The 23,567-nt window shown below is 50.5% G+C and overlaps 1 protein-coding gene across 1 annotated transcript in view; it reads left to right on the forward strand.

Annotated features, from left to right (window-relative positions):
• Positions 1–22,684, forward strand: part of bmpr1aa (bone morphogenetic protein receptor, type IAa) — a 26,290-nt gene extending 3,606 nt beyond the window's left edge. Inside the window, exons 2-11 of the mRNA XM_084460939.1 lie at positions 12,568–12,727; positions 12,950–13,052; positions 13,535–13,634; positions 14,046–14,142; positions 15,951–16,089; positions 16,780–16,972; positions 17,666–17,963; positions 19,311–19,486; positions 19,880–20,010; positions 22,508–22,684. Coding sequence (XP_084317065.1) covers positions 12,568–12,727; positions 12,950–13,052; positions 13,535–13,634; positions 14,046–14,142; positions 15,951–16,089; positions 16,780–16,972; positions 17,666–17,963; positions 19,311–19,486; positions 19,880–20,010; positions 22,508–22,633 — 1,523 coding nt within the window. The 3' untranslated portion in view covers positions 22,634–22,684. The remainder of the gene's footprint in view (positions 1–12,567; positions 12,728–12,949; positions 13,053–13,534; positions 13,635–14,045; positions 14,143–15,950; positions 16,090–16,779; positions 16,973–17,665; positions 17,964–19,310; positions 19,487–19,879; positions 20,011–22,507) is intronic.
• The last annotated feature ends 883 nt before the right edge of the window (positions 22,685–23,567 follow it).

The following is a 23,567-nucleotide window of genomic DNA, read 5'->3' on the forward strand; positions in this document are numbered from 1 at the left end:
AACACAGCATTTATGAACTGAATAGAACCAGTCTCTCTCACACACACACACACGCGCACACACACACACTGCCACCAGTAGAACTGCCAACCTAGTTTGTTGTATGTCTACCTCTATAACACAGCCTAGTTGACCATGCCTGTCTACAGCCTAGTTTTCCATGCCTGCTCCATATGTAGGCCCCTCATCCATTTCCTGCTGATGCCTTTTCAGTTTCTTAGCTGTGCTCATGCTCTTGCGCCTACGTTTCACACTGACCGTGATGGCCTCAGCTATTGCTGACCTGCTCCCTGGTTCTGTGCAGTGACTCCAGCCCTCTCTCAATTTCTGCCACTGAAATGAAATGTATAGTGATTCTCTTCATCTGACCAAGCCTTATTGATGCAATTCAAAAAAGACAACAATATACTGATATAGGATAAGTATATACAGTACATAGCCTACCCTCTCCCTTCTCTCTCTAAGGTGCATTGTGTTGCCATTATGTAGGCCTACATTATGTATGAAATGTGCTATATAAATCAAGTTTGATTTGAGAGACACAGAGACAGACAGACAGACAGAGAGAGGTCTATCTAACCCTGTTTCCATAGACTACCCGTCACTCTCGTCATGTCATATTTGTCTCATACATTTTAAAATGAAGTGTATCACTAACTCTTCATATGGTTGTGTTTTATTGATATAAAGTAAAACTGACCACAATACACAAAATACTGAATGAAATATTATTCACTATATTATTCTGTGGGTCATTACTTCATCCACATTATAGCCTACAACACGCAACAGTGGAGCCTTGCCGTAATATAGACAAATAGCCTACACTGCGGGGAAAGCCAAATGTTACAGCGAGAGAGAGAGAGCTAGAACTTTTTTTACTTTTCCCCTATTAGGGGTATGATTAGTATGCACACACCCCTTCCCTTCTATCTATAAAGTGCATTGTGTTGCCATTACAGTAGGCTATGTATGAAATGTGCTATACAAATCCTTGAGAGAGAGAGAAAGTGAGACATCTATCTCAGTCCTGTTTCCATAGCCTACCTGTCACTTTCTTGTCATGCCTCTGGTAGGTTTTAAGATGAAGCCTGGGAATCCCCAACACTAGTGATCTTGTTGAGAGCTGCATATCCCAATCCTAACTCGTGTGCTAAGAGCACCATCCGCACATTGACATCAAATGCGACATCGTTCCTGGTTGCGTCTTCAAGGCGCGGAGATGTATAGCCTACACACTTTTGCGGTAGCAATCTCTTTCACGCAAACTGCACTCTAGAAGCAAACTGCAACAGAACCCACGATTCTGTGGATCAATGTTTATTTTAAGCCCTGTCCCTGCACAATTGGGACAAATCAACCCGGCGATCAGTTCATTCAAACGCGCGACATGAATGAGCCACTGCTGTGGCGCGTTGGTCTCTCTCCTGTTGTCCGGCGGACAGCTTGCGCATCGATGCACTTTGTGAAGTAATTTCACCGTCTGCTTCATTCGATTGCTTTCCCTTCTCTTCCATTCCCTTTTTCTGATTACACCTTGCAAGTGACAACTGTTGTCGTCTTTTCTGTGAGCGATTTACACTAATTGGCGTCGGCATCTTGAGATTTTTAAAGGTCCCGCTGAAAGCTATCAGGAAGTGTCCAGCACGTCACGTGACGAATCTGAACCAATCACGTTCTCAGAAATCAACACCAGCCAATGAGATTTCACGCTTAGCATTAAATCCCCCTTTCTATGTCCTCGATTGGTTGCTGATAGAAACAACATTATCATGTTTGGTTGTGACAACTTTACGCTCCTTAAAGAGACCTTTCCAAAAATATATGGATTGCTATGATGCAAACAACGATCGCGGTGTGACATACTGCGTTACAATGCTAACTTTTGGTGAATTTAGGAAGAATCTACAGACGCAAACAGACTAAATGAAGTAAAATAAACATCTAAATGCGTATTTTTTATGTTTTATTTCCACTAGTCTGAAAGAAGACATGTTATGGAAGCAAAATAGCACAAAATCTCGAATTTGACCAGGGCAATGAAAAACGGTGTTTTCACCTGCCGTGTCTCGCCTTAACCCTCCCTAAACCTAACCTCCACCCTAACCCTAACCTTACCTAACCCTCCCTATACCTAAGCCTAACCTCCACCCTAACCCTAACCTTACCTAACCCTCCCTATACCTAAGCCTAACCTCCACCCTAACCTTACCTAACCCTCCCTATACCTAAGCCTAACCTCCACCCTAACCTTACCTAACCCTCCCTATACCTAAGCCTAACCTCCACCCTAACCTTAACCTTACCTAACCCTCCCTATACCTAAGCCTAACCTTCACCCTCACCTTAACCTTACCTAACCCTCCCTATACCTAAGCCTAACCTCCACCCTAACCTTACCTAACCCTCCCTATACCTAAGCCTAACCTCCACCCTAACCTTACCTAACCCTCCCTATACCTAAGCCCAACCTTCACCCTAACCTTACCTAACCCTCCCTATACCTAAGCCCAACCTTCACCCTAACCCTAGTCTCTGCGTTTATGGGAACTAGCCTTTATCCATGATTTACCATTCTCATTCTGTCCTCTAAGACTGTCTCATTCTGTCCTGTAAGACTGTCTCATTCTGTCCTGTAAGACTGTCTCATTCTGTCCTCTAAGACTGTCTCATTCTGTCCTCTGAGACTGTCTCATTCTGCCTCTAAGACTGTCTCATTCTGTCCTCTAAGACTGTCTCATTCTGTCCTCTAAGACTGTCTCATTCTGTCCTCTAAGACTGTCTCATTCTGTCCTCTAAGACTGTCTCATTCTGTCCTCTAAGACTGTCTCATTCTGTCCTCTAAGACTGTCTCATTCTGTCCTCTAAGACTGTCTCATTCTGTCCTCTAAGACTGTCTCATTCTGTCCTCTAAGACCGTCTCATTCTGTCCTCTAAGACTGTCTCATTCTGTCCTGTAAGACTGTCTCATTCTGTCCTCTAAGACTGTCTCATTCTGTCCTGTAAGACTGTCTCATTCTGTCCTCTGAGACTGTCTCATTCTGTCCTCTAAAACTGTCTTATTCTGCCTCTAAGACTGTCTCATTCTGTCCTCTAAGACTGTCTCATTCTGTCCTCTGAGACTGTCTCATTCTGTCCTCTAAGACTGTCTCATTCTGTCCTCTAAGACTGTCTCATTCTGTCCTGTAAGACTGTCTCATTCTGTCCTCTAAGACTGTCTCATTCTGTCCTCTGAGACTGTCTCATTCTGTCCTCTAAGACTGTCTCATTCTGTCCTGTAAGACTGTCTCATTCTGTCCTCTAAGACTGTCTCATTCTGTCCTCTAAGACTGTCTCATTCTGTCCTCTAAGACTGTCTCATTCTGTCCTCTAAGACTGTCTCATTCTGTCCTCTAAGACTGTCTCATTCTGTCCTCTAAGACTGTCTCATTCTGTCCTCTAAGACTGTCTCATTCTGTCCTGTAAGACTGTCTCATTCTGTCCTCTAAGACTGTCTCATTCTGTCCTGTAAGACTGTCTCATTCTGTCCTGTAAGACTGTCTCATTCTGTCCTCTAAGACTGTCTCATTCTGCCTCTAAAACTGTCAAATCCTGTCCTCTAAAACTGTCTCATTCTGTCCTGTAAGTCTGTCTCATTCTGTCCTCTAAAACTGTCTCATTCTGTCCTCTAAGACTGTCTCATTCTGTCCTCTAAGACTGTCTCATTCTGTCCTCTAAGACTGTCTCATTCTGTCCTCTAAGACTGTCTCATTCTGTCCTCTGAGACTGTCTCATTCTGTCCTCTAAGACTGTCTCATTCTGTCCTCTAAGACTGTCTCATTCTGTCCTCTAAGACTGTCTCATTCTGCCTCTAAGACTGTCTCATTCTGTCCTCTAAGACTGTCTCATTATGTCCTCTAAGACTGTCTCATTATGTCCTCTAAGACTGTCTCATTCTGTCCTGTAAGACTGTCTCATTCTGCCTCTAAGACTGTCTCATTATGTCCTCTAAGACTGTCTCATTCTGTCCTGTGAGACTGTCTCATTCTGCCTCTAAGACTGTCTCATTATGTCCTCTAAGACTGTCTCATTCTGCCTCTAAGACTGTCTCATTATGTCCTCTAAGACTGTCTCATTCTGTCCTCTAAAACTGTCTCATTCTGTCCTCTAAGACTGTCTCATTCTGTCCTCTAAGACTGTCTCATTCTGTCCTCTAAGACTGTCTCATTCTGTCCTCTAAGACTGTCTCATTCTGTCCTCTAAGACTGTCTCATTCTGTCCTCTGAGACTGTCTCATTCTGTCCTCTGAGACTGTCTCATTCTGTCCTCTAAAACTGTCTCATTCTGTCCTCTAAGACTGTCTCATTCTGTCCTCTAAGACTGTCTCATTCTGTCCTCTAAGACTGTCTCATTCTGTCCTCTAAGACTGTCTCATTCTGTCCTCTAAGACTGTCTCATTCTGTCCTCTAAGACTGTCTCATTCTGTCCTCTGAGACTGTCTCATTCTGTCCTCTGAGACTGTCTCATTCTGTCCTCTAAAACTGTCTCATTCTGTCCTCTAAGACTGTCTCATTCTGTCCTCTAAGACTGTCTCATTCTGTCCTCTAAGACTGTCTCATTCTGTCCTCTAAAACTGTCTCATTCTGTCCTCTAAGACTGTCTCATTCTGTCCTCTAAGACTGTCTCATTCTGTCCTCTAAGACTGTCTCATTCTGTCCTCTAAGACTGTCTCATTCTGTCCTCTAAGACTGTCTCATTCTGTCCTCTAAGACTGTCTCATTCTGTCCTCTAAGACTGTCTCATTCTGTCCTCTAAGACTGTCTCATACTGTCCTCTAAGACTGTCTCATTCTGTCCTCTGAGACTGTCTCATTCTGTCCTCTGAGACTGTCTCATTCTGTCCTCTAAAACTGTCTCATTCTGTCCTCTAAGACTGTCTCATTCTGTCCTCTGAGACTGTCTCATTCTGTCCTCTAAAACTGTCTCATTCTGTCCTCTAAGACTGTCTCATTCTGTCCTCTAAGACTGTCTCATTCTGTCCTCTAAGACTGTCTCATTCTGTCCTCTGAGACTGTCTCATTCTGTCCTCTAAGACTGTCTCATTCTGCCTCTAAAACTGTCTCACTCTGTCCTCTAAGACTGTCTCATTCTGTCCTCTAAAACTGTCTCATTCTGTCCTCTAAGACTGTCTCATACTGTCCTCTAAGACTGTCTCATTCTGTCCTCTGAGACTGTCTCATTCTGTCCTCTGAGACTGTCTCATTCTGTCCTCTAAAACTGTCTCATTCTGTCCTCTAAGACTGTCTCATTCTGTCCTCTGAGACTGTCTCATTCTGTCCTCTAAGACTGTCTCATTCTGTCCTCTAAGACTGTCTCATTCTGTCCTGTAAGACTGTCTCATTCTGTCCTCTAAGACTGTCTCATTCTGTCCTCTGAGACTGTCTCATTCTGCCTCTAAGTCTGTCATGGCCGGACAGCCCCCCTTCCTCCCTCCCTCCCTCCCTCCCTCCCTCCCTCCCTCCCTCCCTCCCTCCCTCCCTCTCTCCCTCCCTCTCTCCCTCCCTCCCTCCCTCCTCCCTCCCTCCCTCCCTCCCTCTCTCTCTCCCTCCCTCCCTCCCTCCCTCCCTCCCTCTCTCCCTCCCTCCCTCCCTCCCTCTCTCCCTCCCTCTCTCCCTCCCTCTCTCCCTCCCTCTCTCCCTCTCTCTCTCCCTCCCTCCCTCCCTCCCTCCCTCCCTCCCTCCCTCCCTCCCTCTCTCCCTCCCTCCCTCCCTCCCTCCCTCCCTCCCTCTACAGGAAGCTGTTGGACTGATGATTGCCGGTGTTCGTGTTCCGTTTAGCACATTAAGCGTTTCCTCTATAGCGCCGTCGTTACAGGGCAGCCAAACGCATTGTTCTCCAGGAAATATTCCATTCCCGGGAGAGAGCGGCTCTTTAAACACGGCTTTCCGACTCCTGTCATTGTTTTTTTTTGGGTTGCTTTTCTTCTCGAGTAGCACAAGTTGATGAGTGAAGTAGTAGCCCATGCCTCGACCAGTGACGGGGCAGTATAAGCCCCCGCTGGACTGGTCAGAGTGGCCGTCCTGCGGATGAATACCCCCTTTCACTTTCCATCTTTTCTCTCTTCCCTAAGAAGGTGTCAACAAACCAATTAGAATTCCCCTCCAGTCTCACCCAGAGGAAAAGAGAGCGTGTTTTATAGGTCTAGTGTTGTTATTCTCCGTTGTTTCTCCGTGTGGGAGACGTTTTAACGAGCGGGAGGCGGCTTTGACTCGTTAAATACCTTCCGAGGTGCTCCGCTGTTGCCGGGGCATCGGACGGCGTTGCCGAAAACAGGACGTTCTACAGGAAGTCATCCAAGAACAATCAAACTGCAAATGGATGTTTTTTTTTCAGTCTTTTTATGTCTTTCATCCTTATTTTTGAAGACATCTTCCATAGGAACCTGGTAGCGATTCATTTACAGGATGTTTTAGCGGCGTTGTAACACGCCGCAGTAACTATGGTAACGCCACGCCTCCCGTACCAAGGTGACTGGATAACGGCGCGTCTGGCTTCTGCTGCTGTCATCATGGCGCGCGCGTGCGTCTCGTCCTCCGCCACAGGAAGCGATGACGGCGCTGAAAACGTAGACGTGCGAGTGGGCGAGCTCGCCGTGTGTGTGTGTCGCTGACTTCTCCCAGCAGCGCCTTGCGTCGCGTGGATATAGAACAGTCCCATACTCCTCTCTGTTTCTCGCCGACTCACCCCGAGCCGGCAGGGCTGTAATTTCACACAGCTCACCCCCCCTCCCTCCCCGGTCCGGCCTCAGCCCCCCCAAGGTCAGGGGGGAAGAAGGGGCATGGGTAGTCCCAGGGCTCTACTGCCCCGCCTCCCCCTCCCGAGCCCACAACTTTCATTTCCTGTGTTTGCGTTTCAGGTGCATGACTCGCCCTCCACCGCGGCGTCTACCTCTCTCTTCTCAGAGGGCCGGGCCTCGAACGAAAACAAGCGCTCCCGGCCCTTTAAGAGCCGGAGCAGCATTCCACGGGGAGGGAGGGGAGGGGGGGGGCAGGGCCTCGTTAGCGGAGGAGCGCGCTGGCCCTTTAAGAGGCTGCGTCGTGTGGCTAGCTGGAGACGGAGAGGATCATTACCAGGCCGCTCTGCCAGACCTCAGACTCCGCCGTGACTGGCGGCAGAATTGAGCACACATGTGGAGGCGGACCCTGCCAAGACCCCCCCATCAATCACAGCCCCCGGCCAATCACAGCTCTAGCTGGAGGACGGGGGGCGGGAGGAGGAGGTGGGGGAGGGGGACTAAACGTCTTCACTAACAGAGCTGGCCAAATAGAAAGGGGGAACTCTTAATCTTCTATTGTCAGTGTGTCTTTCCGCTGTAGGAGCCGTTTGCAGGGACGGGCCCTCAAGTCCTCCGGGTCCCCAGCGATCGGCCGTAAAAACACGCAGGGTTTTTATGTGCTTACTCAGGACTATCAAAGAGGCTTTCATCACCTCATCAAAGAGCGGAGCGACCTCCTGGTTCTGCCCTCCATCAGTCAGACGTGACTCACGGCTCCCTGGACGGGTACTGCGTTCAGACCTGGCGTTAGCGCCGCTCCCAGAGGGGGAGACGAGGAGCACAGACGGGAGAAGAGTGGGAGGGACGGAGGGAGAGACCTACCATCAGCTCGCTGAGTTATATTTGAGAGAGAGAGAGAGATCTACCATCAGCTCTCTGGTTTCTATTTGAAGGAGGGAGAGAAAGAGAGATCTACCATCAGCTTGCTGGTTTTATTTGAAGGAGAGAGAGAGAGAGAGAAAGAGAGATCTACCATCAGCTTGCTGGTTTTATTTGAAGGAGAGAGAGAGAGAGAGAGAGAGATCTACCATCAGCTAGCTGGTTTTATTTGAAGGAGAGAGAGAGATACCATCAGCTCGCTGGTTTATATTTTAAGGAGAGAGAGAGAGATACCTACCATCAGCTCGCTGGTTTCTATTTGAAGGAGAGAGAGAGAGATACCTACCATCAGCTCTCTGGTTTCTATTTGAAGGAGAGAGAGATCTACCATCAGCTCTCTGGTTTCTATTTGAAGGAGAGAGAGATCTACCATCAGCTCTCTGGTTTCTATTTGAAGGAGAGAGAGAAAGAGAGACCTACCCTCAGCTCTCTGGTTTCCATTTGAAGGAGAGAGAGAGAGAGACCTACCATCAGCTCTCTGGTTTCTATTTGAAGGAGAGAGAGAGAGACCTACCATCAGCTCTCTGGGTTCTATTTGAAGGAGAGAGAGAGAGACCTACCATCAGCTCTCTGGGTTCTATTTGAAGGAGAGAGAGAAAGAGAGACCTACCATCAGCTCTCTGGTTTCTATTTGAAGGAGAGAGAGAGAGACCTACCATCAGCTCTCTGGGTTCTATTTGAAGGAGAGAGAGAAAGAGAGACCTACCATCAGCTCTCTGGGTTCTATTTGAAGGAGGGAGAGAGAGAGACCTACCATCAGCTCTCTGGTTTCTATTTGAAGGAGAGGGAGAGAGAAAGAGAGATCTACCATCAGCTCTCTGGGTTCTATTTGAAGGAGAGAGAGAGAAGGAGAGACCTACCATCAGCTCTCTGGTCTCTATTTGAAGGAGAGAGAGAGATACCTACCATCAGCTCTCTGGGTTCTATTTGAAGGAGAGAGAGAGAGAGACCTACCATCAGCTCGCTGGTTTCTATTTGAAGGAGAGAGAGAGAGAGAGATACCTACCATCAGCTCTCTGGTTTCTATTTGAAGGAGAGAGAGAGAGATCTACCATCAGCTCTCTGGTTTCTATTTGAAGGAGAGAGAGAGAGAGAGAGAGAGAGACCTACCATCAGCTCGCTGGTTTCCATTTGAAGGAGAGAGAGAGAGAGAGACCTGTGTGATGTGGTTCCAGGGCGCTGTGTGTAGGTAGTTTCCATGTCTCCCCGCCCGGCTGGGCCCCTCGCCACGCCACACGCACAGAACCATGCGGAACTAGAAGTTGTAGTTCTGAGCAGGAAGTAGTTGTAGTTCTGAGCAGGAAGTAGTTGTAGTTCTGAGAAGGAAGTAGTTGTAGTTCTGAGCAGGAAGTAGTTGTAGTTCTGAGCAGGAAGTAGTTGTAGTTCTGAGCAGGAAGTAGTTGTAGTTCTGAGCAGGAAGGACCAAATCTCTACAGTTGACGTCAAGCGTGTCATTATGACATTTGTAGAGTTTTGTGGTTTTTTGAACGTGAAAAAAAATCGCCTCAGGAAACACTGAGGGAAGGAAAAGCACATTAATTGTAAAATACTGCTCATTTGGGAATTATACGAGGCTTAATGCTAATGGGTGAAGCGCCCCTTTAAGAGCTCTTTATTAGCCGAACACTTTCACATATTATTTCCATCAGATGTCCCGTGTGTGATATCGATGGCGACGGTCTAGACAATCCGCCTCCCTCCACCAGATTTATTTCGGTTGGATTCCGTGGGCGTGCTGCGAGTCGCTGGTGGGGAGGAAAAGAGAGTCGGAAAATAGTTTGTGTGTGTGCCTGCCCGTGTGTGTGTTGTTTTGTGTGTGTCTGCATGTCTGCGTGCGTGCGTGTGTGTGAGTGAGTGTGTGTGTGTGTGGAGTAAAACAGATCCCCAGAGTGTGTTCCGAGCCCCAGGCCGCTTGTAGCGGCTCAGTCCTGCGTATCTCCCTGTTCTTCCCCCAGCGCCGGTAGAGAACCAGGCCCACATCAGAACCAGGCCCACACCAGAACCAGGCCCCCATCAGAACCAGGCCCACATCAGAGCTGCTATCTCTCCCACAGAACCGGCGTGCCTCCATTAGCGCTTTATTTCTCCAGGGTGTTGCCGCCGGTCACGGCAGCGATAGCGATAACCCTGGCACCCTTGTTTGTACAACAAATGAATGTTTGTTCTACGCCGCCAGCAGCTCCGTCTGGGGGAGAACGCAGCGATTCCTCCTCCCACGCCGCCAAGACGCCGCCGTGATCACCGTGTCGTGTTGTTGACGTACACGCGGGAGCCGGACGGATGTCTAGGGTCTTTGAAGCTGGTCGAACCCTGGATATCTCTGGTGCCCGTTTTCCACGTGTCGAGCAGCTGTTATTTCAGTATACCTTGTGGTTTCACAAGCGCCCGAAAACAAGATTTTCAGAGTCGCCCTTTTGTCCGCCGTGACTAATTCCCTTGTGATGTCACACTCAGACACAGACTAATAGGAGAATAGAATAGACTAGTATGAAAATGAACATTTCCTGGTGTTTCTGCGTTTGTCTAGGCGACGTTAGCGCGCAGGGGGAGTCGACACGTACGCCCTCCCGAGTACGAACGCAGCGTAGAAGTGAACTCCCGGCCCGACAGAGGGGTTATTTTTATCTCTCTTCCTCGTCGAGTGTCGGGTTACCGATAGAGTCCGGCCTACACACAAGAGCAGGGAGACCAGAAAGAAAAACCAACCAGTGGGACGGCTCCTCCAGGACAGGAATGCGGAGGTAGAGACCAGCGGGGGGGAGGGGTGGAGCCGGAGGTGGAGAGACCAGCGGGGGAGAGGGGTGGAGCCGGAGGTGTCTGCGCTGCCAGGGCGCTCCCTCAGAGGGGCGTTTGTTTGGCAGGTGAGACGCCGCCTCAGACGTGTCTGAACCGGAGCGGCCTGCCAGTTACGCCTGCTACAGAGGAAGTGCCCCGCAGCGCACACACACACACAGACACACACACACACACACAGACACACACACACACACACACACACAGACCTCACACACACAGACAGACACACACACATAGACCTCACACACACAGACAGACACACACACATAGACCTCACACACACAGACGACCACACACATACATAGACGTCACACAGATACACACACACAGACCTCACGCACGCACGCACACACACACACACACACACACACACACAGATCTCACTTTGTGCTAGTCAGTAGCCCAGCAGCCTGAGGGTCTGAGGGTACGGGAGGAGGAGCAGCCTGTCTGAGGGGCCGAGTTCTCTCCTCGGGGGAGGGGGAGGGGGTTGCTGGAACTAGGGAGGAGACGAGGAGGAGGGACCGAGGTATGGACAGGAGGAGAGCAGGAGGAGGGACAGATATGGAGAGGAGGAGGAGGGACAGAGGTATGGACAGGAGGAGAGGAGGAGGAGGGACAGATATGGAGAGGAGCAGGAGGAGGGACAGATATGGAGAGGAGGAGGAGAGACGGATATGGAGAGGAGGAGGAGGAGGGACAGATATGGAGAGGAGGAGAGACGGATATGGAGAGGAGGAGGAGGAGGGACAGATATGGAGAGGAGGAGGAGAGACGGATATGGAGAGGAGGAGGAGGGACCGAGGTATGGACAGGAGGAGAGGAGGAGGAGGGACAGATATGGAGAGGAGCAGGAGGAGGGACAGATATGGAGAGGAGGAGGAGAGACGGATATGGAGAGGAGGAGGAGGAGGGACAGATATGGAGAGGAGGAGGAGGGACAGAGGTATGGACAGGAGGAGAGGGGGGTTTACAATGCCCATGTAAAGTAGTCTTAACTATCAGCTACTGTAATGGCACTCAATTTTATAAATAAAAAAGAATTAGGCTGCCTTTTAAATATCTGGCCAGATGTAACAGATGAACACTAAGCTAACTCTGGCTAACGCTAGCTAGGCTAACTCTGGCTAACGCTAGCTAGGCTAACTCTGGCTAACGCTAGCTAGGCTAACTATCGCTAGCTAGGCTAACTCCTCCTGTCCATGAAACACTTGGAGGATTGTGGAGTGATGAGTTCTTGCTGTAGTGTACTAGGCTGAACAGTGCTTTGCTGTAGTGTACTAGGCTGAACAGTGCTTTGCTGTAGTGTACTAGGCTGAACAGTGCTTTGCTGTAGTGTACTAGGCTGAACAGTGCTTTGCTGTAGTGTACTAGGCTGAACAGTGCTTTGCTGTAGTGTACTAGGCTGAACAGTGCTTTGCTGTAGTGTACTAGGCTGAACAGTGCTTTGCTGTAGTGTACTAGGCTGAACAGTGCTTTGCTGTAGTGTACTAGGCTGAACAGTGCTTTGCTGTAGTGTACTAGGCTGAACAGTGCTTTGCTGTAGTGTACTAGGCTGCTGCTGCTCCTGCTTGCCTATGAGCGAACCAGAAGGACACTAGTACAGAGATGGAGCAGTTCTGTGTGTGACGTGTTCAGTACAGGCCAACTGAGTATGTTCTCAGCCTTATACAATAGCTTTCATAGTACTCAACCCAGGAATCACCATCTCAGATGATGAGAGGGTTAGGGGGTTAGGGTTAGGGAGTTGGGGGGGGGGGGGGGGGAGGGGTTAGGAAGTTGAGAGGGTTAGGGAGTTGGGGGGGGGGGTTAGGGAGTTGACGTTGGGGCGATATCTGGTTGGTAGTCAGAGGATGTTGTGTTGGTGGAGAACAGACATAAATGATTTGTTTTCCCTCGGGCAAACAGCAACTCTAATGGAGGGATGAGGTTGCGCATGCTGACATTTTTACCGTCGTTATAAAACAGCCATTCGTCCCCTCGGCGTCTCTGTCCACCTCCCTCTGTAACTCACCCGATTCTCTCTCAATAACCCTCCTTCTCCTCCTCCTCTCCTCCTCCTCCTCTTCTCCTCCGCCCCAGCGGGCCAGAACCCGGACCACATGCTCCACGGCACGGGCGCCAAACACCAGGCCAAGCGCCCCGGGGACGACTCGACGGTGGCGCCGGAGGACGCCGCGCGCTTCCTCAGCTGCTACTGCTCCGGACACTGCCCCGAGGACGCCAAGAACAACACCTGCGAGTGAGCGGCCGCCCCCCCCACCTCACCTAGACACCCGTCCCCCCCCCCCCGCTGTCCTCCACAGGACGTCCTGCCCGTTGAGGACGGCTACTGTGTCGAGATGTTAGCTTCCTGCGTCGGGGTTGGGTGTCTGTGTGAGGCGAGCCAGAGCGTTGACTGTGTGTGTGTCTGTGTGTGTGTGTGTGTGTGTGTGTGTGTGTGTGTGTGTGTGTGTGTTTTCAGGACGAACGGACAGTGTTTCGCCATCATCGAGGAGGACGAGTACGGAGAGACCGTCTTGACGTCGGGCTGCATGAAGTACGAGGGCTCCCACTTCCAGTGCAAGGTGAGCCGCCCGCCGCTCGCACGCACTGAGCCGAGGGCGGCCGTAGCTCAGTTGGTAGAGCGGGTCGTTCGGTGATCGAAGGGTCAGCGGTTCGAATCCCAGCTGACTGTCCACATGTCGAAGTGTCCTTGAGCAAGACGCCTAACCCCAAATTGCTCCCAATGAGCAGGTTAGCACCTTGCATGGCAGCTACCGCCATTGGTGTGTGAATGTGTGTGTGAATGGATGAATGAGAGGCCGTTGTAAAGCGCTTTGAGTGCCGCTAAGGTGGAAAAGCGCTATATAAGTGCAGTCCATTTACCATTTAACAGAAGAAAGACATCTCAGTTATGTTACATGATGTAGCATCATTATGTATCTGCACGTCCTACACATTTCGATCATAGTATCGGGGTTTAGAAGTTCAACCCCTTGTCCCATTTCGGGAAACAATAGCCATTGTATTGTGCTGACTCATGGTGCTGTTGACTGTGACTCTGCAGGATTCGCCTCATGCCCAGACCCGGAGGACGATCGAGTGCTGCCAGTCAGACTTCTGTAACCGGGACCTGCAGCCCACCCTGCCTCCCCCTATGGACAACGGTGAGACTCCACGCCGGCTACACTACGCCGTTGCTAGTCTAGTCCGCTGCTCCACTACGCCGTTGCTAGTCTAGTCCGCTGCTCTCGTCACGTCTGCAGACCAGTCATTCATTACCCAGCAGCAACACCATAAGTATCGACGCAATAATATCGAGGATATTAAATTGTGGATGTCACAGAACCTCTGGCAGTTCAATGATACCAAAACAGAGGTGTTCATGGGAACAAAGGTCCAGAGAGAGAGAAAGGTAAAGTCCCTGGCCAATCACCAAGCCCTCATAAAAGCCGTGGGTATTTTTAGACTTGGGTTATTTATATAACTTGGGGTTATTGATGATGTGTTTTTGTTTGGGGGTATTGCTGTTGTTTTTTGGGGGGTATTGATGATGATGTTGTTGTTGTTTGTTTCAGGGTCCTACTTCGGCAGTGCCCACTGGCTGGCGTTCTTCATCTCTATGACCGTCTGCTGCTGCACGCTCATCTGCATCACTGTCATCTGTTACTACAGGTAGAGACACCGTTATAATATACTGTCTGTTACTACAGGTAGAGACACTTCTCTCATGTTCTAACTGTCTGTTATAAGTGTCTGTTACTACAGGTAGAGACACTTCTCTCATGTTATAACTCTGTTACTACAGATAGACACTGTTATAATAAACTGTCTGTTACTACAGTTATGAGACACTGTTCATTCATGTTATAATACAATGATTTCTAGTGATGGGAGACTCTGATTCAAGATTCACTCTGTCCATATGTGTTGTAACTACCTGTAACTGGTCTCATGTCTTCTGATTGGTCTCATGTCTTCTAACTGGTCTCTCATGTCTTCTGGCTGGTCTCTCATGTCTTCTAACTGGTCTCTCATGTCTTCTGACTGGTCCTTCATGTCTTCTGACTGGTCTCATGTCTTCTAACTGGTCCCTCATGTCTTCTGACTGGTCTTTCGTGTCTTCTGACTGGTCTCATGTCTTCTGACTGGTCCCTCATGTCTTCTGACTGGTCTCTCATGTCTTCTAACTGGTCCCTCATGTCTTCTGACTGGTCTCATGTCTTCTAACTGGTCCCTCATATCTTCTAACTGGTCCCTCATGTCTTCTGACTGGTCTCATGTCTTCTGACTGGTCCCTCATGTCTTCTGACTGGTCTCATCTCTTCTGACTGGTCTCTCATGTCTTCTGACTGGTCTCATGTCTTCTGACTGGTCTCATGTCTTCTAACTGGTCTCTCATGTCTTCTGACTGGTTTCATGTCTTCTGACTGGTCCCTCATGTCTTCTGACTGGTCTCATGTCTTCTGACTGGTCTCATGTCTTCTGGCTGGTCCCTCATGTCTTCTGACTGGTCTCTCATGTCTTCTAACTGGTCCCTCATGTCTTCTGGCTGGTCTCATCTCTTCTAACTGGTCCCTCATGTCTTCTAACTGGTCCCTCATGTCTTCTAACTGGTCCCTCATGTCTTCTGGCTGGTCTCTCATGTCTTCTAACTGGTCCCTCATGTCTTCTGACTGGTCTCTCATGTCTTCTAACTGGTCTCATGTCTTCTGGCTGGTCTCTCATGTCTTCTGACTGGTCTCTCATGTCTTCTGACTGGTCTCATCTCTTCTAACTGGTCTTTCATGTCTTCTGACTGGTCTCTCATGTCTTCTGACTGGTCTCATGTCTTCTGGCTGGTCTCTCATGTCTTCTGACTGGTCTCATGTCTTCTAACTGGTCCCTCATGTCTTCTGACTGGTCTTTCATGTCTTCTGACTGGTCTCTCATGTCTTCTGACTGGTCTCATGTCTTCTGGCTGGTCTCTCATGTCTTCTAACTGGTCCCTCATCTCTTCTGACTGGTCCCTCATGTCTTCTAACTGGTCTCTCATCTCTTCTGACTGGTCTCTCATGTCTTCTAACTGGTCTCATGTCTTCTGACTGGTCCCTCATGTCTTCTGACTGGTCCCTCATGTCTTCTGACTGGTCTCTCATGTCTTCTAACTGGTCTCTCATCTCTTCTGACTGGTCCCTCATGTCTTCTGGCTGGTCTCTCATGTCTTCTGACTGGTCTCATGTCTTCTAACTGGTCTCTCATGTCTTCTCACTGGTCCCTCATGTCTTCTGACTGGTCTCATGTCTTCTGACTGGTCTTTCATGTCTTCTGACTGGTCTCTCATGTCTTCTGACTGGTCCCTCATGTCTTCTGGCTGGTCCCTCATGTCTTCTGGCTGGTCCCTCATGTCTTCTAACTGGTCCCTCATGTCTTCTGACTGGTCTCATGTCTTCTAACTGGTCCCTCATGTCTTCTGACTGGTCCCTCATGTCTCATGTGTCCAGGTACAAGTGGCAGACGGAGCGCCAGCGTTACCAGCGGGACCTGGAGCAGGACGAGGCCTTCATCCCGGTGGGAGAGTCCCTCAAGGACCTCATCAACCAGTCCCAGAGCTCCGGCAGCGGCTCCGGGCTCCCCCTGCTGGTAGGAAACCGTCGCTGCGCTGGGAGGGGCCTCTTCTGCATGTGACTCTGGGAGAAAACAAACGGACTGTGTGTTATCTTGTATCTGCGCTAACCGTTACCAGACACCGGGTAGATAATGGTGGAGGTGGACCCTTTGTGTGGGTCTGTGTTATTTCATAATGATAAATATCTATTTTTACTGCGTGTAGAAAGGGACTTACATGCTTGTACATTCAGTAACAGTGGTTGAAGTAGAAATACATGTCAATGTGTTTCCTACTGGATCCACCAACATTACATTAAAGTCATTTAGCAGATGCTTTTATCCAAAGAGACGGTAGTTGCATTTAACGTAGGAAGTCGGTGTACATCTACTCATCTGAACTCACAAGTGTATCTCCCCTCTAAACAAGTGACTAAGAGCATCATCTAGTGCTAAAACCAAAGTGCAAGAGTAGCGAAATATAAATACAATAGGTGCTTAAGAGAAAGGATCGTGGAAGGGCTTCTTGAAGAGGTGAGTTTTGAGCCTGCTGTAAAAGATGGCGTGACATCAGTGGGCAGTTCATTCACCACTGTGGGGCGAGGACAGAAAATATCTACAATAACACTTCACCATGCTGTCACCTGTGATGTGTCACCTGTTTAACCGTCTCTGAGGTCGGTACTGTCACCTGTGATGTGTGAGCGCTGTTTAACTCTCTCTCAGGTCCAGCGGACCATCGCCAAGCAGATCCAGATGGTCCGTCAGATCGGCAAGGGCCGCTACGGCGAGGTGTGGCTCGGCCGCTGGCGAGGCGAGAAGGTGGCGGTCAAGGTGTTCTTCACCCGGGAGGAGGCCAGCTGGTTCCGAGAGACGGAGATCTACCAGACCGTGCTCATGAGACACGAGAACATCCTGGGTACGGCGCTCCCCCCCTCGGCTCTGCGCCCGATCGGTCCGATTCGCCACCTCAGCAGATTCACACTGAGCTGGGTGGCTGATCGGCTGGTTACTATTATGTATTGTCATCTAGACTAGACTGCCTATTGTCTTAAAGTCGCACTGAAACGGACGTTTGAGATCATCTAACTTCCGTAGTTTGACGTATTTCCGACGCAAACAAGCTATGAGGGCGGGACATGCGTTTAGAGGAATTTGATTGGAACATTGGCAAGTGGACGGGATTTAAGAACTTTAGACAGATTCGATAGAAGGATAGCGTTGATTGACGGGTGGATGTCGTGAGATTATTGGCCTTAAATCTAAGGTACCTGTTGTCGTCATTCCACGTGACCTACCGTTTTCCAGGAAGTAAGAAATTATATACTTTGATATAAGATTACAACAAAAGTAGAGTATTGTAATTTTTTTGGCATACATCGTTGAATAGGTGAACACTATGACCAATTATGTGAACCAAAATGGGACAGAATGCTTTTTTCATTTCAGTGCGACTTTAAAGTTGATGATGCGGAGGCAAAAAGGACTAAGAAAGTTGATGACTTTATGAACATGAGAATTGAACATGGAGACGTTTGATAGACTGTGGCTCTCAGCCTAAAACCTCAACATGACTATAAACCCCCCCGCGTCCCCCCCTCTCTCCTCCCAGGATTCATAGCGGCGGACATCAAAGGCACGGGCGCCTTCACGCAGCTGTTCCTCATCACGGACTACCACGAGAACGGCTCGCTGTACGACTACCTGAAGTTCACGACGCTGGACGCGGCGGGCCTGCTGCGCCTGGCGTACTCGGCGGCGTGCGGCCTCTGCCACCTCCACACGGAGATCTACGGCACGCAGGGCAAGCCGGCCATCGCCCACCGGGACCTGAAGAGCAAGAACATCCTCATGAAGAAGAACGGGGCGTGCTGCATCGCCGACCTGGGCCTGGCCGTCAAATACAACAGGTAGGACCTAGACGGGGCTAGACGGGACTAGAGGGGACTAGGCGGGACTAGACCGGACTAGATGGGACTAGATGGGACTAGAGGGACTAGACGGGACTAGATGGGACTAGAGGGGACTAGACGGGACTAGATGGGACTAGATGGGACTAGACAGGACTAGACGGGACTAGAGGGGACTAGATGGGACTAGAGGACTAGAGAGGACTAGACAGGACTAGACGGGACTAGACGGGACTAGACGGACTAGATGGGACTAGATGGGACTAGACGGGACTAGAAGGGACTAGACGGGACTAGAGGGGACTAGAGGGGACTAGAGGGGACTAGACGACTCTAGACGGAACTAGAGGGGACTAGACGGGACTAGAGGGGACTAGAGGGGACTAGACGGGACTAGACGACTCTAGATGGGACTAGACGGGACTAGAGGGGACTAGACGGGACTAGAGGGGACTAGACGACTAGATGGGACTAGATGGGACTAGATGGGACTAGACGGGACTAGACGACTCTAGATGGGACTAGACGGGACTAGACGGGACTAGACGGGACTAGAGGGGACTAGACGGGACTAGACGGGACTAGACGGGACTAGACCGGACTAGACGGGACTAGAGGGGACTAGACGGGACTAGACGGGACTAGAGGGGACTAGACGGGACTAGAGGGGACTAGAGGGGACTAGAGGGGACTAGACGGGGCTAGAGGGGACTAGAGGGGACTAGACGGGACTAGACGGGACTAGAGGGGACTAGACGGGGCTAGAGGGGACTAGAGGGGACTAGACGGGGCTAGAGGGGACTAGAGGGGGCTAGAGGGGACTAGACGGGACTAGAGGGGACTAGAGGGGACTAGACGGGACTAGAGGGGACTAGAGGGGACTAGACGGGACTAGAGGGGACTAGACGGGACTAGAGGGAACTAGACGGGACTAGACGGGACTAGAGGGAACTAGACCGGACTGGACAGGACTAGAGGGGACTGGACGGGACTGGACGGGACTAGAGGGGACTAGAGGGAACTAGACGGGACTAGACGGGACTAGAGGGGACTAGACGGGACTAGAGGGGACTAGAGGGGACTAGAGGGGACTAGACGGGACTAGAGGGGACTAGACGGGACTAGACGGGACTAGAGGGGACTAGAGGGGACTAGACGGGACTAGACGGGACTAGAGGGGACTAGAGGGGACTAGACGGGACTAGACGGGACAAAACTTCAGCCGAACTACGTATGTGCGTGTATACGCGGTTTTAACGCACGTCTGCTGGCCAATCAGAAGAGAGTATAAACCCAGGCCACGGTGTAAATGATGAATAAACGTTGTATTCTGTTCTCCTCGGTCAGTGACACCAACGAGGTGGACGTCCCCCTGAGCAGCCGGGTGGGGACGCGTCGGTACATGGCGCCGGAGGTGCTGGACGAGAGCCTCAACAAGAACCACTTCCAGGCCTTCATCATGGCCGACATCTACAGCTACGGCCTGCTGATCTGGGAGATGACCCGGCGCTGCGTCACAGGAGGTACACACACACACACACACACACACACTCACTCACTCACGCGCGTCATACACGCATCTATGCATGCATGTACATACACACACGTAGATGCACACACACACACAAGCTCACACGCACACACATACGCACGCATGCGAGCTCACATACGCACACACACACTCACTCACGCGCGTCATACACGCATCCATGCATGCATGTACATACACACACGTAGATGCACACACATACACACACACACAATTTTGCATTTATATCCTTGTGGGGCCCCCTAAACCTAACCCACACACACACACACACACACATACACACACACACACACACACACACATACACACACACACACACACACACCCGGTTTGAGGTGGTTCTGAGCGGCTGCTGACTGTGCCCCAGGTATTGTGGAGGACTACCAGCTGCCCTACTACGAGATGGTCCCGTCCGACCCGTCCTACGAGGACATGCTGGAGGTGGTGTGCGTCAAAGGACTCAGGCCCACCGTGTCCAACAGGTGGAACAGCGACGAGGTGAGTGGACGCCCGGGGGGACGTCCGGGGACATTGATGAGAGGTCATAAGCTCAAACATATTTATAGGATATGATTGAGGCTCGATAAGAAAAATGTTCATGTCTTCCAGCTGACGAAACGGTATCTACTAGTGGTGTTGTCTCTCCTCCGGGGAAACTTTTTGTTTGTTCAAACTTTATTGATCCAGGAAGTACTCATTGAGGTTAAAATCTCTTTTGAAAGAGACAGCTGTAGCAGCAGTATACAGTAGTTACAGATAATACAACAGTCCACAATACATAAAACAATTCTACACAGACAGCTGTTCGGTCTGGAGTAAAACATAGCATCTCCAAAACATTTACATTCCTGCGTTACAGTATCTGTATCTAACGCGTTGTCTCTCCTCTGGTGAAACGTTATCTAACGTGGCGTCTCTCCTCTGGTGAAACGGTATCTAACGCGGCGTCTCTCCTCTGGTGAAACGGTATCTAACGTGGTGTCTCTCCTCTGGGGAAACGATATCTAACGTGGTGTCTCTCCTCTGGTGAAACGGTATCTAACGTGGCGTCTCTCTGGTGAAACGGTATCTAACGCGGCGTCTCTCCTCTGGTGAGACGGTATCTAACGCGGCGTCTCTCCTCTGGTGAAACGGTATCTAACGTGGTGTCTCTCCTCTGGTGAAACGGTATCTAACGTGGCGTCTCTCCTCTGGTGAAACGGTATCTAACGCGGCGTCTCTCCTCTGGTGAGACGGTATCTAACGCGGCGTCTCTCCTCTGGTGAAACGATATCTAACGTGGTGTCTCTCCTCTGGTGAAACGGTATCTAACGTGGCGTCTCTCCTCTGGTGAAACGGTATCTAACGTGGCGTCTCTTCTGGTGAAACGGTATCTAACGTGGCGTCTCTCCTCTGGTGAAACGGTATCTAATGCGGCGTCTCTCCTCTGGTGAAACGGTATCTAACGTGGCGTCTCTCTCCTCTGGTGAAACGGTATCTAACGTGGCGTCTCTCTGGTGAAACGTTATCTAACGCGGCGTCTCTCCTCTGGTGAAACGGTATCTAACGTGGCGTCTCCTCTGGTGAAACGGTATCTAACGTGGCGTCTCTTCTGGTGAAACGGTATCTAACGTGGCGTCTCTCCTCTGGTGAAACGGTATCTAACGTGGCGTCTCTCCTCTGATGAAACGGTATCTAACGTTGCGTCTCTCTGGTGAAACGGTATCTAACGTGGCCTCTCTCCTCTGGTGAAACGGTATCTAACGTTGCGTCGCTCTGGTGAAACGGTATCTAACGCGGCGTCTCTCCTCTGGTGAAACGGTATCTAACGTGGCGTCTCTCCTCTGGTGAGACGGTATCTAACGTGGCGTCTCCTCTGGTGAAACGGTATCTAACGTGGCGTCTCTCTGGGTAAACGGTATCTAACGTGGCGTTGTCTCTCCTCTGGTGAAACGGTATCTAACGTGGCGTCTCTCTGGGTAAACGGTATCTAACGTGGCGTTGTCTCTCCTCTGGTGAAACGGTATCTAACGTGGCGTCTCTCCTCTGGTGAAACGGTATCTAACGTGGCGTCTCTCCTCTGGTGAAACGGTATCTAACGTGGCGTCTCTCCTCTGGTGAAACGGTATCTAACGCGGTCTCTTCTCTGGTGAAACGGTATCTAACGCGGCGTCTCCTCTGGTGAAACTGTATCTAACGCGGCGTTGTCTCTCCTCTGGTGAAACGGTATCTAACGTGGCGTCTCTCCTCTGGTGAAACGGTATCTAACGTGGCGTCTCTCCTCTGGTGAAACGGTATCTAACGCGGTCTCTTCTCTGGTGAAACGGTATCTAACGCGGCGTCTCCTCTGGTGAAACTGTATCTAACGTGGTGTCTCTCTGGTGAAACGGTATCTAACGTGGCGTCTCCTCTGGTGAAACGGTATCTAACGTGGCGTCTCTCCTCTGGTGAAACAGTATCTAACGCGGTCTCTCCTCTGGTGAAACGGTATCTAACGTGGCGTCTCTCCTCTGGTGAAACGGTATCTAACGTGGCGTCTCTCCTCTGGTGAAACGGTATCTAACGCGGCGTCTCTCTGGTGAAACGGTATCTAACGTGGCGTCTCCTCTGGTGAAACGGTATCTAACGTGGCGTCTCTCCTCTGGTGAAACGGTATCTAACGCGGCGTCTCTCCTCTGGTGAGACGGTATCTAACGCGTTGTCTCTCCTCTGATGAAACGGTATCTAACGTGGCGTCTCTCCTCTGGTGAAACGGTATCTAACGTGGCGTCTCTCCTCTGGTGAAACGGTATCTAACGCGGCGCCTCTCCTCTGGTGAAACGGTATCTAACGTGGCGTCTCTCTGGTGAAACGGTATCTAACGTGGCGTCTCTCCTCTGGTGAGACGGTATCTAACGCGGCGTCTCTCCTCTGGTGAGACGGTATCTAACGTGGCGTCTCTCCTCTGGTGAGACGGTATCTAACGTGGCGTCTCTCTGGTGAAACGGTATCTAACGTGGCGTTGTCTCTCCCTCAGTGCCTAAGGGCCATGCTGAAGCTGATGTCGGAGTGCTGGGCCCACAACCCCGCGTCGCGCCTCACCGTCTTACGAGTCAAGAAGACCCTCGCCAAGATGGTCGAATCGCAGGACATCAAGATCTGAGCGTGCCCAACGCAGCCTGACGGAGAGAGAGAACTCTGGTCCCAGGATGGAGTAACACCACCTCCACGTATGAGGGGAGGAAGGAGGAAGAGGAGGAGGTGGGAGGAGGAGGAGGAGGTGGGAGGAAGAGGACCTCTCCGGTCAGATCTCCACGTAACCACGACCAACAGGACACCGAGCTCGGGGGCTCACCCTCGCCTCCCATTGGCCAGAAGACTCGCTCGTAGGAAGGTGCCGGGGTTCGACGGATGCTTTCTGTGAAAGCCACTGGCGATGTTGAACTGTTGAAGGTGGGGGGGGGGGGGGGGGTGGTGGACAGGAAGAGGCCCCCCCTCGGAGGAACCTCATAGCCGTCCCCCGACGACCCCCCACCCCACACTCATGTTTTTTTTGGTTGCCTGTCAAATGTGTAAATGAACATTTCGTTTCGAATTTCTCTTCAGGAACCTTCTTCTCCTGCCATATTGAAATATATCTCACTACACTTACAGTAGAGTAATTATGAAATAAGGTACTATAATTATATGTGAATTTAATATGTAAATACAATTGTACCAATAGATGCTGTGCCTACTCCTAAAAAAAAAATCAAACAAATGCTGCAATATTATTGACGTCCAGTGGACTCGGAAAACACGACACGCTTCTAGAGCCGCGAGCGACCTTTGACCTTACGAGGGATTGTGACACGAGGGCGGGCCCGGCTCGCCTTAAATCAGCCGCCGACCTTCCTCCTGTTCACGCGGTCCTCAGCTCGAGCACTCGAGAAGTCACCCTTCGGTCACGTTTGTGAGTGTCCCGTCCTTTTTCTGTTCACCCCGTCTGTTGTACACTGTATATACTGTCCCTGCGTCCCTCAGACCACGCCCACCACTGTATATACTGTCCCTGTGTCCCTCAGACCACGCCCAGCACTGTATATACTGTCCCTGTG

The sequence above is a fragment of the Borostomias antarcticus genome (assembly GCF_949987555.1).
Source record: "Borostomias antarcticus genome assembly, chromosome: 34".
NCBI classification, from domain to species: Eukaryota; Metazoa; Chordata; class Actinopteri; order Stomiiformes; family Stomiidae; genus Borostomias; species Borostomias antarcticus.